At 44.8% G+C, this 15315-nt stretch overlaps 2 protein-coding genes across 2 annotated transcripts; both read right to left on the minus strand.

Annotated features, from left to right (window-relative positions):
• Positions 1 to 6922: 6922 nt before the first annotated feature.
• On the minus strand, positions 6923 to 7546 carry LOC145158670 (uncharacterized). Its single transcript, XM_079077531.1, has one exon. The coding sequence runs from the start codon at positions 7544 to 7546 to the stop codon at positions 6923 to 6925; it is 624 nt and encodes a 207-aa protein (XP_078933657.1).
• A 2698-nt stretch (positions 7547 to 10244) lies between these two features.
• On the minus strand, positions 10245 to 10643 carry LOC145158671 (uncharacterized). Its single transcript, XM_079077532.1, has one exon. It carries the CDS (start codon positions 10641 to 10643, stop codon positions 10245 to 10247), a length of 399 nt encoding a protein of 132 aa, XP_078933658.1.
• Positions 10644 to 15315: the final 4672 nt, after the last annotated feature.

Below are 15315 nucleotides of genomic sequence, written 5' to 3' on the forward strand. Positions count from 1 at the left end.
AAAGCTTCACGCCACCCTACTATATTCCAGGATCCCGCGTTCCCAATATCTTCCGTAAGCTTGATCTTTGATTCCCAAACAACAACAACCACACTCATCTTCACTTCAGCAATCACGTCGTTCACCTCAGCCATATGTCACTTTTCCTTTTCAGCCTTCTCCCTAGACAGCTTCTCCACTCTCTGCTAAAGCTCCTTATTGACTCCCTCCTGCTTCTTCAAATCATGTTCTGTTTGAGTGAGTTTGGCTTTGAGATCCTCACTGGAGCAAGAGACGTGATCAACAACCTAAGAGGAAAGACAATAAAATAGATAATAAAACTGAAAGAAAAAGAACACATGAATGCTCATAGATTGGGAGAAGGAGATCAGCTTCTTCAACGCCTCCTCTGTCTCGAAGTTCTCAAGATCCCAAGCATCAGATGGTTTTCTTTTGCGAGATGTCGGGGTCTTCACAGTGAGGTCGATATGAGTCTTCTTGGGAGCAAGCGAAGGAGGGATCTTTTCCTTCTTTACCATGAGCAAACCACTGGATATGTCGTCTTCAAGTTCAGACAAGACAAATCGGGCACTAGAGCGAGTGTTTCTGGATCCTACACATTAAGAAGGGTCCCCATAAGTTTAGGATCCTTATGATAAAATAAATATGAACACTGAAAAGGATCCTTACCAGTAACCATCGAAGTTGTTGTAGAAGAACCCTATTAAAGACTAGGAGACTCGAGTTTGAATGATCTGATGTCTGCATGTAAAGCAAGAAAATGCCTCACCTTGTCTTCAGTATCCTCAGCAGCAAGAAAAACTTCAACAAACTTGTAACCTGCATCAAAATGAACAAAATAAGAAACATAAATCCTTGGATCCTCAAGATCAATAAATGTGATCCTACCATTTTCAACCCAAGCTTTAGGCAAGAGATTCCCACCAACGATAGAATCTCGCCTCACAAAAAAAGAACTTTTCCTTCCAGGCTCCATCGTTATGCTTGGTTTTCAAGACAAGAGGAGATTTGTTTGTTTTAACCCTAAATAGAAAACAAGAACTCCTAAAAGTAGAGAGATAATAAATGGAAGCTAAATCAGTAATGCCAATGTATAGATTGTGAGAATGATTTACTCGCTTAATCCAGTACAAAATCCTCCAAATAATGGGCATTGCTTGGACATAGGAAAGCTTGGTGGCTTGGAAGAAATCAGAAATAATACCCAAAAAATGATATTTGAGGCCCAGAGAAAAGGGATATTCGGGAAAACATACCTAAGAAGGAGAAACAAAATCAGGCTGAACAGAAGGATCAAAGGACCTGAAGAATGCATCAGAGGGAAAAGCTACATTGGCCTTAAGGGATTGCATGTCCTCATCATTGAAAGAACAAACCTCATCATGGGCTAGAAGCCCCTGATCAACAAATTCATTCTCTGGAGGAGTGATAATGCTAGCGCGAGAACGAACTATCTTCTTGCCCATGATCGGAGAAAGAAAAAGTACAAAAGGAAGAATAGAGGGAAAAAATTATCTGAGAAGGTAGCCAGAGAAGTATTGGGGAAGGTAAAAGGAGTTAAGAGGATTACCCTATTTAACCCAATGGAGGAAGAGAGAGGCTACGATTTGACCGCATGATGATTGACCTTGGGCAGATAAAACCTATCGGATTAGGGTTTAAAATTCAAAATCTTTTATCTCTTTCATTTATTATTTGTAAATTATAACTTTAATACGGAAAACTAACCCCGATATTTCACATGTATAGTTTGGGGGAAATTGTTAGGGGAAGGATCCCTGACTCATATTCAGGATCCTCAAACACCTATGAAGCCTCAAGATCCTTAAACATATTCTGGGATCCTGACTAGTATCATTAATAATTCTAACACTTGTAACGGCTATATTTTCTTTATTTTTCTCACATGTGCAGAACGAGTCAACACAAGACCCATTCTCAACGAAGATTCATCTCAACAAGGCAAAAGACCCGGAATACCAAGTCAAATAACGTTCATATGTTGATTCTGGAGGATCCCAGAATTATCGTACTTCTTGTTATTAGCTGATGCGACCTTGACCTTGACCTTCCGTTTGCTCTCCGGTCTGGTGTAAGAAGATATCTGTAAGGCCATACGAAAGAACGGCCGTCAACCGTTTCCCGGGAGGAGGCTCCCGGAAGAACGCTCCGACGGTCAAGTTAGATGGGGTTTTAGGTGTTTCTCAAGGAGATTGCTCTTAGAGATGATGGAATACCTTTAGGGCTCCTAAGTGCGCCCTTTTATACCTAGCGATCCTGCTTATCCGTACGGGACATGATCGCTTTTAGGGGACAAGGTCAGAGGCGCTGATTGGAGGGTTGTGCGCCTCTTTATGTCAGAGTACTGCCATTGGCTCCGGCGGTAATGCTCTGACCCTCTGCCTTGTCGCCTGACCGTATCTTTTGTCTTGACACTGGAAGCGTCTCTGGCGGGCGCGAGCCTTTCATCGGGGCGCCCTGCTCTTAGGTGCGCTGGCAGGCGCTAAGCCCGCTCCTCTTGGCTCGGTCGGGGCGCCAGGTATCTTGGGCAGGAGTGACTCTTCCGTGCTGACTTAGGCACGTCATCAAGTCCCCCTGTCCAGTAGCCGTAGCGTTGTGCTGATAGATACGACGTTCTGGTCTTGGTTACTTTACACGTGTTGCTTCCCTGTTCGTTCGCTGTTCCGGTTTTAATGGCGACGTGACCGCTCATGATGGCTAGCGGTTACGTCAGCGTGTCAGACGTTTTGAACATCTCGCCCTTTCCGTTTCCTTATAAGGGTACTTATCATGCCTTCTTATCTACGTTTCCTCTTTCTTTCTACCCTTCTTCCTCAACTCCATTTTCTTTCCTTTCTTTTCATGGCGAGTCCCCCAGGCATTGTGCCCTCTGCTTCTGAGTACTCATTTCTCAAAACCACTTATGGCCTTACTTCTCTTGATGGTGTGGAGTTTCCTTCACCAAGTTCTTCTATCCTTTCCCCCCCCCCCCTCCTGTAAAAGTCGAAATCTACCAGAAAACCCTAGATGCTGTCCTTCGTCTCCCTTTGAATGATTTCCAAGAGGAGGTGCTCCAGAAAGACGGTTGCAGCGTTCAAATGCTGACACCCAATGTTGTAAACATGGTTGTTGCTTTTGAGATGATTTGTCGGGCTAACGGTTATCTTCCTGATTATTTTGTGTTTAAATATTTCTTCCGCTTTTGTTGCACCAGTGATAAGTTCACGTTTTCCGTTCGTCGGGGAGGACATACCCTAGTTCCTGACGGCCGAGCGCCCAAAAACTGGCAAGATAGGTGGTTTTGGGTTAATCAGGGCTTAGTGGGTAGTGGACGCTACCGCACCAACACTTTTGCTGATACTACCCCCAAACTCTTTCCCCATAACCAGGGAGTGGCTGATTTTCTCAAGAACATCCAAGTGTCCCCCGATGACTATTCTGAGGCCCTTCTCTCCGGTGTGGGAATGAGCCCGTCTTGGAGACGTCGCAGTAAAATGGCGGTTTTCTTCTTCGTCGTGGATGGTAAGTGTCTGCGTTCTTGCTTTGTTTATCAATGTTAGGGTTTTATTATCCGAATATCTTCCCTTTTTTATTTTCCTTAATGCCTTCAATTCCCCAGGTAACAAGTGTCCTTTGTCTATGGATGAGGTGCTTCGAAAACGCTACAGGGGTAAATTGGAGTATTGGGAAGTGGATTTAGTCGATCGTCTTCCACCCCCCCCCCCCCCGTTTGGACCAGCTTGCTCTTACTTCCGCTATGCCTACTCCTCCGTCGACAAGCGAGGATTCGCCGTCTGTCGGGGTGGATCCCCTTACAGTTCGCCCACTCTCCTCCGTTATGCCTTTAGGTGGTGTTCATACTACTTCCACCGAGGGTGACGAAGACAGCAAATATGGCGTCATTGCTGATGTTCGGTGACTGCAAGCCAAACGGAAGGTCGTTCTGGCCATGGGCGAGACTATGAGCAGTGCACCTCATGTCGCCAAGCGAGTTCAAACCAGGCGTAGCTTCTCGCGCCTTCTAAGCACGATCTCTTCGTCACTGTCCCCCGTTGTTGTTATCCCTGATGATAACGTTCAACAGTCTGAAGGGATGGATGGGGCGCATAAACAGCCCGTGGTTCCTGCTTCAGTTGTTCCTCCTGTTTCTACCAGTTCTTCTCCTCCAAAGGATCTTCGTGACCCGGATCCCACCCCTGTTTCTCCCATCAAGAACTTAGGTGGAGGTTCTTTAGGACCCTATCCTTTTGTCCCCACTTGGAATCTTCACAATGAGTCTCGTCTCTCTATTCGTGCTAATGCTTTAGAGTTTGTCCGGCATGCCTTTACTCCTGCCACTGCTGCTAATATGGAGGCTATGGGCAGTCCTTCCCTGTCCCATAACATGACCTGCGTCGCTGTGCAAGCCATGTTTTATCTTGTTGCCGGGGCTCGACGTATTCAGACGCTCAACGAGATGGAAGCTGTGCATACCGGTTGTGGGGCCCGTGTAACTAAGTTAGAGCAGCGTATTTCAGAACTTACTGGTGATCTGCAGCGTGCAAAGCAAAGGTATCAACTTCTGGCTTCTGAAAAAGCTGCGATGGAGGAACTCAGGTCCGGTTTGGAAGCCAAAGTTGATTCTCTTTCTCAAGTTAACGAGGGTTTGATGATTCAGGTAGAAAGCCTTGAACGTGACGCAGCCGATCGTGATAGGGTAGTTGCTGAATTGCAATCGAATGTGAACGTTACACAGCGTGATCTGAACTGGTTATTACAGGTGGGGTTTGTGCGAGTTGTGGATAAGCTAATCGAGAATCCGGAGTTTACGGGGGTGGTAGTTTCATCCGTCACGCCGCTTTTGTTGTCGAAGCGGAATCTGTCCGAGCTGCTCTGGTCACTGCTGGTCACCCAGGTCTTGTGGATACCCCTACTGCTGGCCCCGTTACTAGTGTCAACGAGGCTCTCTTAGCATTTGCTAGTATGGATCATGCTTCATTGTTTGGGGTTAGGCGAATTGGACATGCAAGGGTTCGTGATCTTTGTGCTTTCTCTGGTTCCGATGGTACTCCCGAAGATGTAGTGGATGGCAACGATGGAATTGATCATGGTAAGAGCACTCTTGGTGGTGGTGAGGGTGTTGTTAAAGAAGGTGATGGTGTTGGTGGTGTTGGCGATCGTTTGGATGGCAACGTTTGTCTGGGTGATGAGTGTAATGATGTTGTTCCCGAGCCAGGTCGTGTTGATGACATTATTGAGAACGCTGGAAATGTAGAAGATGTTGCTGTGCGTGGAGGTGGGGGCGCTAGTGCCGAAGGGAATGAAGATGATGGTGATGGTATGATGTAGATTTTGTGTGCTACCCCTATGGGGCGTGAAGACTCTTGTTTGTTTGTTGTTTTGATGTTTATGTCTTGAACTCTCGTGTGTGGTTATTTTGGCTTTTGTGTGTTGGCGATGTTGTCCTTGCTGTGATATTTGATGATATATGTAATCGTTATGTGTTTATTACTCCATATATCGTTAGTTTCTAAATTTATTAATGCTACAGGGCCACACACTAAGCGATCGACCTTGCGCTGAGCATAAGGGTGATGCCTCGATTAATTCGACGCACTAAGCGTCCGCATGTGCCAGTGTGTCGAGCCTTATATGCGTTGATCATAAGGTTTAATAGTCTAAGTATTAAGGCTGAATGCACTGGGTTTTAATATACTGAGTATTTAATACACTAAGTATTATCATTGAATGCACTAAGCATTATAATTTAATACGCCAAAATTTAAGACTTAAATGCACCGAGCATTACGCGCGTTAATCATTAAGAGTTCAGTACACTAAGTACAAATTTCATCATTTTAATTGCTTAGATTTGTACACTGAGTACAAGGCTTTAAACACACCGAGTATCAGAACCTTCTTTAGTGCTCATGCACTCGGGTTTTGATTTTGGCTTCTTGCGTTTTGACGCTTGAATTATCCACCAGTACTTGCTCTAACTTCGTTGCTTTCTTGTGGGAGCTTTCTTCTAGAAGTAGAATTTCCTCAAATTCCTTGCGTTCCACGTTCTTGGAATCTGTCTTCCTTCCATTGTTTCTAGTGTGTACGCCCTATTCTGGTTTGCTTCTACAACCTTGTATGAACCCTCCCATACGGGTCCTAGCTTACCCTGAGGTTGAGCCCGACTTGCCTCGTTCTTTCTTAGCACGTACTCTCCTACTTTAAATGCTTTTTCCTTGACTCTTTGATTGTAATATCTCTCTGTCGCACGTTTGTATGCCGCCTGGCGTATGCTTGCCTTCTCTCGCCTTTCCTCAAGGATATCTAGGTTCAGCCTCTGGTCTCAGGAATTGGCTTCTTCATCGGTATGGCTTGTCCTTAGCGTGCCTATCATCACCTCCGCTGGAAGCAATGCCTCCGCTCCATATGTCAAAGTGAATGGTGTCTCCCGCGTGCCTGTTCGCGGGGTGGTCCTATACGACCATAGCACCGTCGGTATCTCTTCCGCCCAGTTTCCTTTGGCCTTTCCTAACCGCTTCTTAATCCTGTTCACAATGGTTCTATTGGATACTTCTATCTGTCCGTTTGCTTGTGGGTGTGGCACTAATGTGAATCGTTGATTTATCCCTTTGCTAGCGCACCACTCCTTGAACGGGTTTTCAGCAAACTGAAGCCCATTGTCACTTATCAACGTTTTAGGTGTGCCAAACCTAGTCATGATATTCTTCCAGACAAACTTGATCATGTGCCTTCCTGTTATGCATGCCAACGGTTCTGCTTCGATCCATTTCGTAAAATAGTCCACAGCCACGACCATATATTTTAACCTTCCTGGCGCTTCTGGGAACGGTCCCACAATGTCTATTCCCCATTGATAAAATGGCCAGGGGCTGGATATATTGGATAAGGGCGACAGTGGATTCGCTTGGACCGGGGAGAACGCTTAGCACTCCCCACATGCTTTTGTCAGCTCTGTTGCATCTTGGTACACGGTGGGCCAGTAGATCCCCATCCGAAGCACCTTTCCCGTTAGAGCTCGTGCACCCTCATGTGTGCCTGCTTGACCTGCATGTGCTTCCCGCAATGCCTCTTTCCCTTTGATCTCGTCCACGCATCTTAGCCATGGGGTTGTGAACCCCTTCCGGTATAGCCCCCCCTCAATTAGAGCGTATGAAGGTGCCTTTATGCGTATTCTTCTGGCTTCGTCATGACTATCAGGTAGGACGCCTTGCTGTAGGTAGTCTATTATTGGGGTCATCCATGTGGGTCCCGCTGTCGTGAGTGTGCTTACCTGCCGTTCCTCTATGCTTCTTTCCTTGAGCACTTCAACCAAAACCTTCTTTGATAAGTGATCAAAACATGTCGACGCTAGTTTGCTTAGGGCGTCTGCTCTCCTGTTCTCGCTCCTTGGGATTTGCTTGATAGTGAACTCCTTAAAAGATTTGGTAAGCTGTTGCACTGTCTTAACGTATCTTTCTATTCTTTTGTCTCTTGTCTCGAAGCTTCCATTAACCTGGTTGGAAGCCAGTCTTGAGTCTGTCATTGCAGCTACGGCCTCCGTCCCCATTTGTTTCGCCAAGCGTAGGCCGGCAAGCAATGCCTCGTACTCCGCCTCATTATTTGAGATGTGGAAGTCGAAAAGGAGGGCATACCTAACCTCTTCTCCTTATGGGCTGGTTAAGATTTGGCCAGCCCCCGAGCCCTCCCTGCTGGACGCTCCATCGGTATACAACGTCCATTTTATATTTCCCTATGGAATTTCTTTTACCGCCATGATTCCTTCTTTGATTACATCTCCTTCCCCTGGGACTTCAAGTAGAAAATCTGCCAGCGCCTGCCCTTTGATGCTTGTCCTTGGCCGGTAGCTAATATCATGTTCACCCAATTCGATCGCCCATTTTGCGAGTCTTCTTGAGGTTTCGGGCTTGAGCAAGATTTGTTTAATCGGGCAATTCGTCAGGACCTCTATTTGGTGGGCCTGGAAATACCGTCTCAACCGTCTCGCAGAATAGATCAGCGCTAGTACCAGCTTTTCCAGGGTGGGATAATTAAGTTCATGGCCTTGTAACGCTCTGCTCACGGAGTACACTGGCTTCTGTTCCCCTTCTCTTTCCACAACTAGTACAGAGGATATGGCTGCGGCTGAAGTCGAGAGGTATGCCTGCAATATCTCACCCGGAATGGGGCTAGCTAACGTGGTAGTTTGTGTAAAGCTTCCTTGATTCCTTGGAGTGCTACCTCTGCCGCCGTTGTCCACTAGAAATTACTTTTCTCGATACAGCCTTTCAATGTGTTGAATAGCGGCATAGCCTTTTTTGCTGACTTTGAGATGAACCTACTGAGCGTCGTGATTTTCCCATTCAGGCCTTGCGCGTCCCTTAGAGTACTTGGGGGTGGTGTTTCCATGAACTCGTCCACTTTTGCTGGGTTGGGCTGGATGCCTTGTCTGGTAACATAGTATCCTAGGAACTGGCCTTCTTCCACTCCAAACGTGCATTTGCTCGGGTTTAGCTTCATCCTTGTTTTCTCCAACGTTTTGAAAGTATCTTCAATATCCTGCAACATCTTTACCTCATCCTCACTTTTAATGACCATATCGTCGACATATACTTCAATGTTTCTCCCAATCTGGCTTGAGAACATGGAGTCGACCAGACGTTGGTATGTTGCCCCCGCGTTTTTAAACCAAAGGGCATTTTGGTATAGCAAAATGTGCCATGGTCGGTGTAGAAAGCTGTTTTCTCCTCGTCGTCCTTACTCATCAGGATCTGGTGATACCCTTTATACGCATCCATAAAACATTTTAATTTGAAACCTTGTAGTGATTCTACCTTCTGGTCAATTTCCGGGAGGGGGTAGCAATCTTTAGGGCATGCCTTGTTAAGGTCGGAGAAGTCGATGCACATGCGCCATGATCCGTCATGCTTTCGTACCATGACAGGATTGGCTATCCAAGTTGGTAAAACTGCTTCCCTCAGGATCCCTGCTTCTGTCAGCTTAGCCACCTCCGCGTTGATCGCCCTATTACGATCTCCCCCCTGGACCCTCTTTTTCTTTTTAACTTCCTTCGTACCCGGTCTAATCATGAGTTTATGTTCAATGATTTTCTGGTCTACACCTACCATATCTGTGGGAGTCCACGCAAATATGTGCTTGTATCGCCTGAGGAGATCGATGAGTAGCCGCCTGGTGTGCCCTGGAAGGTTGCGACCGATGCTGATTGTCTGATCAAGGTGTTTTTCGTTGACCACCTCTTTCTCGTATGCCGATTCACCCCGTGCTTTTTTGGTTTCTCTTGTTATCTCGGCTGGCTGCATGATTGTAAAGCACTGCAGTTGTCGTGGTGGTGTGGCCAGGATAGTGTCCGGACCTCCGCTAGTGTTGAACTTCACTATCCCGTGCATTATGGACGGAATCGCGCCTAATTTGAGCAAGGTTGGCCTTCCCAAAATGATATTATGTTCTGTTGAATGTCGGATCACAACGAAATCGACCAGGACTGTTTTCCTTTGTTACTTGCCATGACTAGTCAGTATAAGAGGGAGGTGGACCATGCCTAGCGGCCATAAACTGTGTCCCGTGAATCCGACCAACCTTCCCGTTGTAGGTCTCAGGCCATCCTTCCACCTGTCTGGGGGGAGGCGGAAGCAATGCTCGTAGATGATGTCTGCGGAGCTACCTGTGTCGATATACACTCTGTGTATGACCACGTCTTTAATAGAGGCCTGTATTATGAGGGGGTTATCACCTGTATAGCCTTCGGGTCTGGGATCTTGTGCTGAGAATGTGAGCTCTTGTCTCATGGGCGTTAGGTTCTCCTGACGTGCAGTTCCCTCGTGTCTGCTTCTCTTGGCTCGTATCATGAATATTTCTTTGGGCTGAGTACCTTCTTTCGGAGCTCCTTTGGCGTTTTCTGCCTCAAACTTGGCGCGCAGGCTGCATGCTACATCCACAAGATCTCCCTTGAGCTTTTTCTCCTCCATTTCTTTTTTAAGGACCGAGCAGTTGGTAGTGTCATGTGTTTTGCTTTTGTGGTATTCGCAGTATCGTCCTTTTGGTGCTCTCTCTTGCTGCTTGTCCGTGACCACATATACATCTTGACGACGACCCCGTCTGTCATCCTTGACGAACGGCCTGAAGCGACCCAGTGGTCTCTTCCCTCGTCCGAAGTGCCTGCCTCCCCCTGATGTTTCTGTGTAGGTTGGGCTAGAACGCTTGACGGCCATGGCATTTAAGTATGCTTATTTTGCTGCTTCGCCTTCCTCCTATCTTAAATATCTTTCCACCCTTTCCTTTAGTTCAGCTCTTGTCTGTGGTTTTTTGCCCATGAGTTTTTGTGACAGAGGGTCGGGGAGGAGTCCCCATGTGAAAGCTCCTGCTATAAGACCCTCGTCATGACCCGGCACGTCCAACGTGGCGTTTGTAAACCGTGTGAAGTACTTTCTTATGCTTTCTCCTTCCTTTTGCTTACATCTGATGATGGAATGGGAATCGCCTTTGTACTTTCGCAGTTGCATGAAGTTGGTGAGGAAAAGATACTTGAGTTGGTCGAAGTTGTAAATGCTACCTGGACGCAGCGTCTTGAACCACGTGCCTGCATTTCCATCTAGCATCGTTGGGAAATATGTGCACCAGAAACGCTTGTCTAGCTTTAACGACGTCATTGTCTATTCATATGTGTCGATATGACTGTCTGGATCGGTGGTACCATTGTAAGTTTTCAAGTTGGGGAGCTTCGTTGTGTTTGGGATCTCATAATCCAATAGTTCCTTGGAAAACAGAGATGTGACACTCCGTGACAGGCAATCCTGATTGGGGATGGTTAGCGAGCCTTGTACATTATATTGGTGGGGCGTGTTGTACGGCTGTGCCCCGGGGTGACCGTAGAATGCTTGGTATCCTGGGTTAGGACCATAGAAGGCCTGCTGCTGGAACGACAATTGCAGCGAGTATCCCGGGTGTATAAGTTGAGGCTGAGCCAGGGATTGCGTTGGTGCAGGCTGCTGTTGACTTGTGTGGGTGGTCACTGTAGGCTCACCCCATGTGCATGTTAAGAGATGAGGAAACAATGGTGGTGCTACCATGGTTTGCACGAGCGACGGGAGCATCAGGGGTGTGCTCGTCGGTATCTGGCTCTGTGGTGACACGTGGAGTGGCGGTTGGGTGTTTGGTGCTTGGCTTGCTGGCATCGTCGCTGGAAGAAGGGGAAGCTGGCGTTGTACCATCGGGGTAAAAAAGGGTGACGTTTGGTTTACTAAGAGTTGTGTCGCCATTGGTTGGAATGTTAACGGCGTCGGCAAAGGTGTGGCTAGTGGTACCGTCCCCATAGGTGGCCTCGGTTGTCGGGATGGCGGTTGGATGATGGCTTCTATGCTTGTTGTTGGCAGCGAAAGAGGTGGTTGAGCTAGTTGATGGGTTATCGGGTGTGTTGTAGTTAGCATAGAGCTTCCTTCGCCGGTGGTTTCATTGGTGGCCATTATGGGTGGCGGTACGTCGTCCAACGGTGTCATGGAGCGTATAGGGCTGTTCTGGATTCCCTCAACCCCGTCACCGCCGTCAGACGCCATTGATTTTGTTGAAACAGTGGTTTTCGCTTCGTTCTTCGTCACACAAAACGGATGGCGCCAAATGATGCGACCTTGACCTTGACCTTCCGTTTGCTCTCCGGTCTGGTGTTAGAAGATATCTGCAAGGCCACACGAAAGAACAGCCCTCAGCCGTTTCCCGGGAAGAGGCTCCCGGAAGAACGCTCCGACGGTCAAGTTAGATGGGGTTTTAGGCGTTTCTCAAGGAGATTGCTCTTAGAGATGATGGCTTACCTTTAGGGCTCCTGAGTGCGCCCTTTTATACCTAGCGATCCTGCTTATCCGTACGGGACAGGATCGCTTTTAGGGGACAAGGTCAGAGGCGCTGATTGGAGGGTTGTGTGCCTCTTTATGTCAGAGTACTGCCATTGGCTCCGGCGGTAATGCTCTGACCCTCTGCCTTGTCGCTTGACTGTATCTTTTGTCTTGACACTGGGAGCTTCTCTGGCGGGCGCGAGCCTTTCGTCGGGGTGCCCTGCTCTTAGGGGCGCTGGCGGGCGCTGAGCCCGCTCCTCTTGGCTCGACCGGGGCGCCAGGTATCTTGGGCAGGCGTGACACTTCCGTGCCGACTTAGGCACTTCATCATTAGCATTAGACTATAAATAGCACATGTAACTAGCACACTAGGGGCACTTAGCTCATTCACGATACTTGTACTTACATTTACACATTTATCTTTGTATTCAACATTTTATATCAATAAAATCATCAAGACAGGTGATCATTATCACCTCCCACAGTTTTATGCCGAAGATCCTATCAAGGATCAACGGCTTTCCTTGTAACTCACTTGTGTCACTTTGTGTGACAACCCGAAATTTTCTTTTTTGCCTTCAAAGTCTAGTCAATCAATCCAATCAAATGTCAGACTTGTTTCTGCTATCTTTTAGCTTTGTTAAGGGTCTGTTTGAGTGTTCTAAGCCTAGTACATCCAAGGAATGTGTGTTAGGAAGTATCTGCTTGAGTTCACTGTTCATCATTCAAGCCATAAACTCTATCACATGGAGTTTACGGCCGCAAACAAGGAGTTTACGGTCATAAACTCTTGCCAGCTGTGAACTCATGCCCTTAAGTATCATATTCCTTCACTTTTCTTCATTCTTACACTTTCACCTCAAGCACACTTGAATTCTCTCTCAAGTATCATAAGAATCTTCATCTTGATCTTCAAAAGTTGTAAGTGATTCATCCATCCTTCTTGTTATTCCTTCTTGGCCTAGTAAGCATCTCTTGATTCATCCATGAAATCACCTCTTTTGGTTAGATCTTCAAGATCATCAACTTTCACCAAGAACACACACTTGTTCTTGGTGGCCGAAAACCCCTTTTAAGGCTTCTAAATCGTGAGTATTCCTTCCATACACTTGCTACCTAGTAGAATCATTAGCCTAAATACCTGGAACAAACGATTTAAGGATGATCTCCAGGAGTTTACGGCCGTAAACTCCCTTGGCCGTACACCCATTGGTTGTAAACACCCTAGACCGTAAACCCCTTGGCCGTAAACACCCTAGACCGTAAACATCATGGCCGTAAACACCTATGTGTGGCCGTAAACACCCCTTTGATGAATCACATGTGATTCTAACACTTAATCCAAGTGTTTCCTAGTCCCGGAGGGTGTTTCCTTGCGTGTAGTTGCTTCTAAACCCTATATTCATACCAATATATGCCATTATATGTCATTTAGGATTCGTTTGTGTCTTGGGACTTCATTCGTGGAACTTCTCATTCTTACGCGAAGCTGCAATTGAATCACCCACATAACGTGAGTTCATACCCCTATAATCAATCTTTTAAATGTTTTAAATGCTTTTAAGGGGGGGGGGGATACAAGTAGAACACAATGATAATTGTGTAAATGTTTTGTGATAAACATCATTTTAAGGATTACTTATGTGTTATTAAGTGATCAATTCATTGCAAAAACTCTTTTAAAAGTTATGTTACTTTATGGTTTATAAAACTCCGTTTTTAAAGTGAAATCATAACATAGTAGATAAATGAGTCTTTATTTCAAGGTAGTAACAACTCAAACAAACATACTAGTAAACTATAATAGGTATAGTTTAGGGATTCAGTTCATACTATAACTAGTACAGAGAGTTCATACTATAACTAGTACAGAGAGTTCATAATATAACTAGTACAGAGAGGAACATACTATAACAGAAGGAACATACTATAACTATAACAGAAGAACAAATCATGAAATTACACAGGAATACTGTTTTTGCATAAAACAAAGTACGAATACCACGTACATGGATTAGCAAACACGAGGTACAAAGTCATACCGGGTTTCAATAACAAAGGTACAAATACAACGTACCAGGGTTAGCAAACTTGAAGAATGACACTTACGTCATACCGCATTTCAATAACAAAGGTACGAATACCACGTACCAGGGTTAGCAAACACGAAGTATGATACAAGAAACACATAAACATATATAAAACTCAAGTTAACAAATACGAAGTAATAACATATCCTTCCGGGTTTGCACAAACAACGGTACAAATACAACGTACCATGGTTATCAAACACGAGGCACAACGTCATACCGGGTTTCAATAACAAAGGTACAAATACAACGTACCAGGGTTAGCAAACTTGAAGAATGACACTTACGTCATACCGCGTTTCAATAACAAAGGTACGAATACCACGTACCAGGGTTAGCAAACACGATGTATGATACAAGGAAAAACATTAAACATAAGTAAAATGTGTAACATAAACATTCAGTTAGAAGGTGACTTATAATGTTAACTTTATAATTTCTCGGTAGATACATCTAGGATATATATTAATTGAGTCCATCAGATAGTAGAATGTGTGATTTCCGCTTCATTCCCTGTTCCTTGTTTGGTTGTGGGTTTAGAGCAGATGCACCTAGTCTACTATCTACTCGATCTTGAATATATATATATATATATATATATATATATATATATATATATATATATATATATATATATATATATATATATATATATATATATATATTCGTATATACCAAGTAATCATAAGGAGTACCAGGTATAGGTCAGGTCATAGTATACAAATTCAATACATCGCTTTCTAGTACAAAAACATATTTTCAGATAGAACATTGAGTAAACTAAACTAGAAACTTAACAGTGAAAGGTTTAATCAATTTTATTAAACCAGTACAACTTAAAGGACCTTAAGTGGTTAATTCTATAATACTTTAGTTTACACATCAGGGTTATATATATGTAATATCCGACAGATAGTTAGATGTATGTTTTCCGCCTTACTTCCTGTTCCTTGTTTGGTTGTCGGCTTAGGGCAGATTCACACAATTAACTACCTGTTCGATTTTAGATCATATATAACTAGTGTAAACTAAGTGATTATAGAAGTAACTATGGTGGTTACCATTTTTACTAAAGGAACTATTGTTGGATATAGTGTCTAAGTCCATAACTATATTTGGTATGTACTTGACCCGACCCGGCATGGTCCATTTGGGTTGCACTTCACCCGAACAATTTATGGATAATCTTTTGAGAAATGTATAAGTTATGATTTATTAATATATTATAAGTTCTAATATATTAATATAAAATCATATTATTTAATTAGTATTGATCTATAATTAATCTAGGATTAATTTAGAGATCAAAAGTATGACTAATTAAATATGGGCTCTTGTATTTATATAGTGTGGGCTAATGCTTATTTGGTATGGGCTAGGCTTGCATGGAAAGTCCATGGATACTC

The sequence above is a fragment of the Lactuca virosa genome, chromosome 2 (genome assembly GCF_052849685.1).
Source record: "Lactuca virosa cultivar CGN04683 chromosome 2, Lactuca_virosa_CGN04683_v6, whole genome shotgun sequence".
Classification (NCBI taxonomy): domain Eukaryota; kingdom Viridiplantae; phylum Streptophyta; class Magnoliopsida; order Asterales; family Asteraceae; genus Lactuca; species Lactuca virosa.

Excerpts from the sequence above, each read along its gene's own strand:
- LOC145158670 (XM_079077531.1), bottom strand. The coding sequence starts at position 7,546 with ATGGGGACGGAGGCCGTAGCTGCAATGACAGACTCAAGACTGGCTTCC.
- LOC145158671 (XM_079077532.1), bottom strand. The coding sequence starts at position 10,643 with ATGACGTCGTTAAAGCTAGACAAGCGTTTCTGGTGCACATATTTCCCA.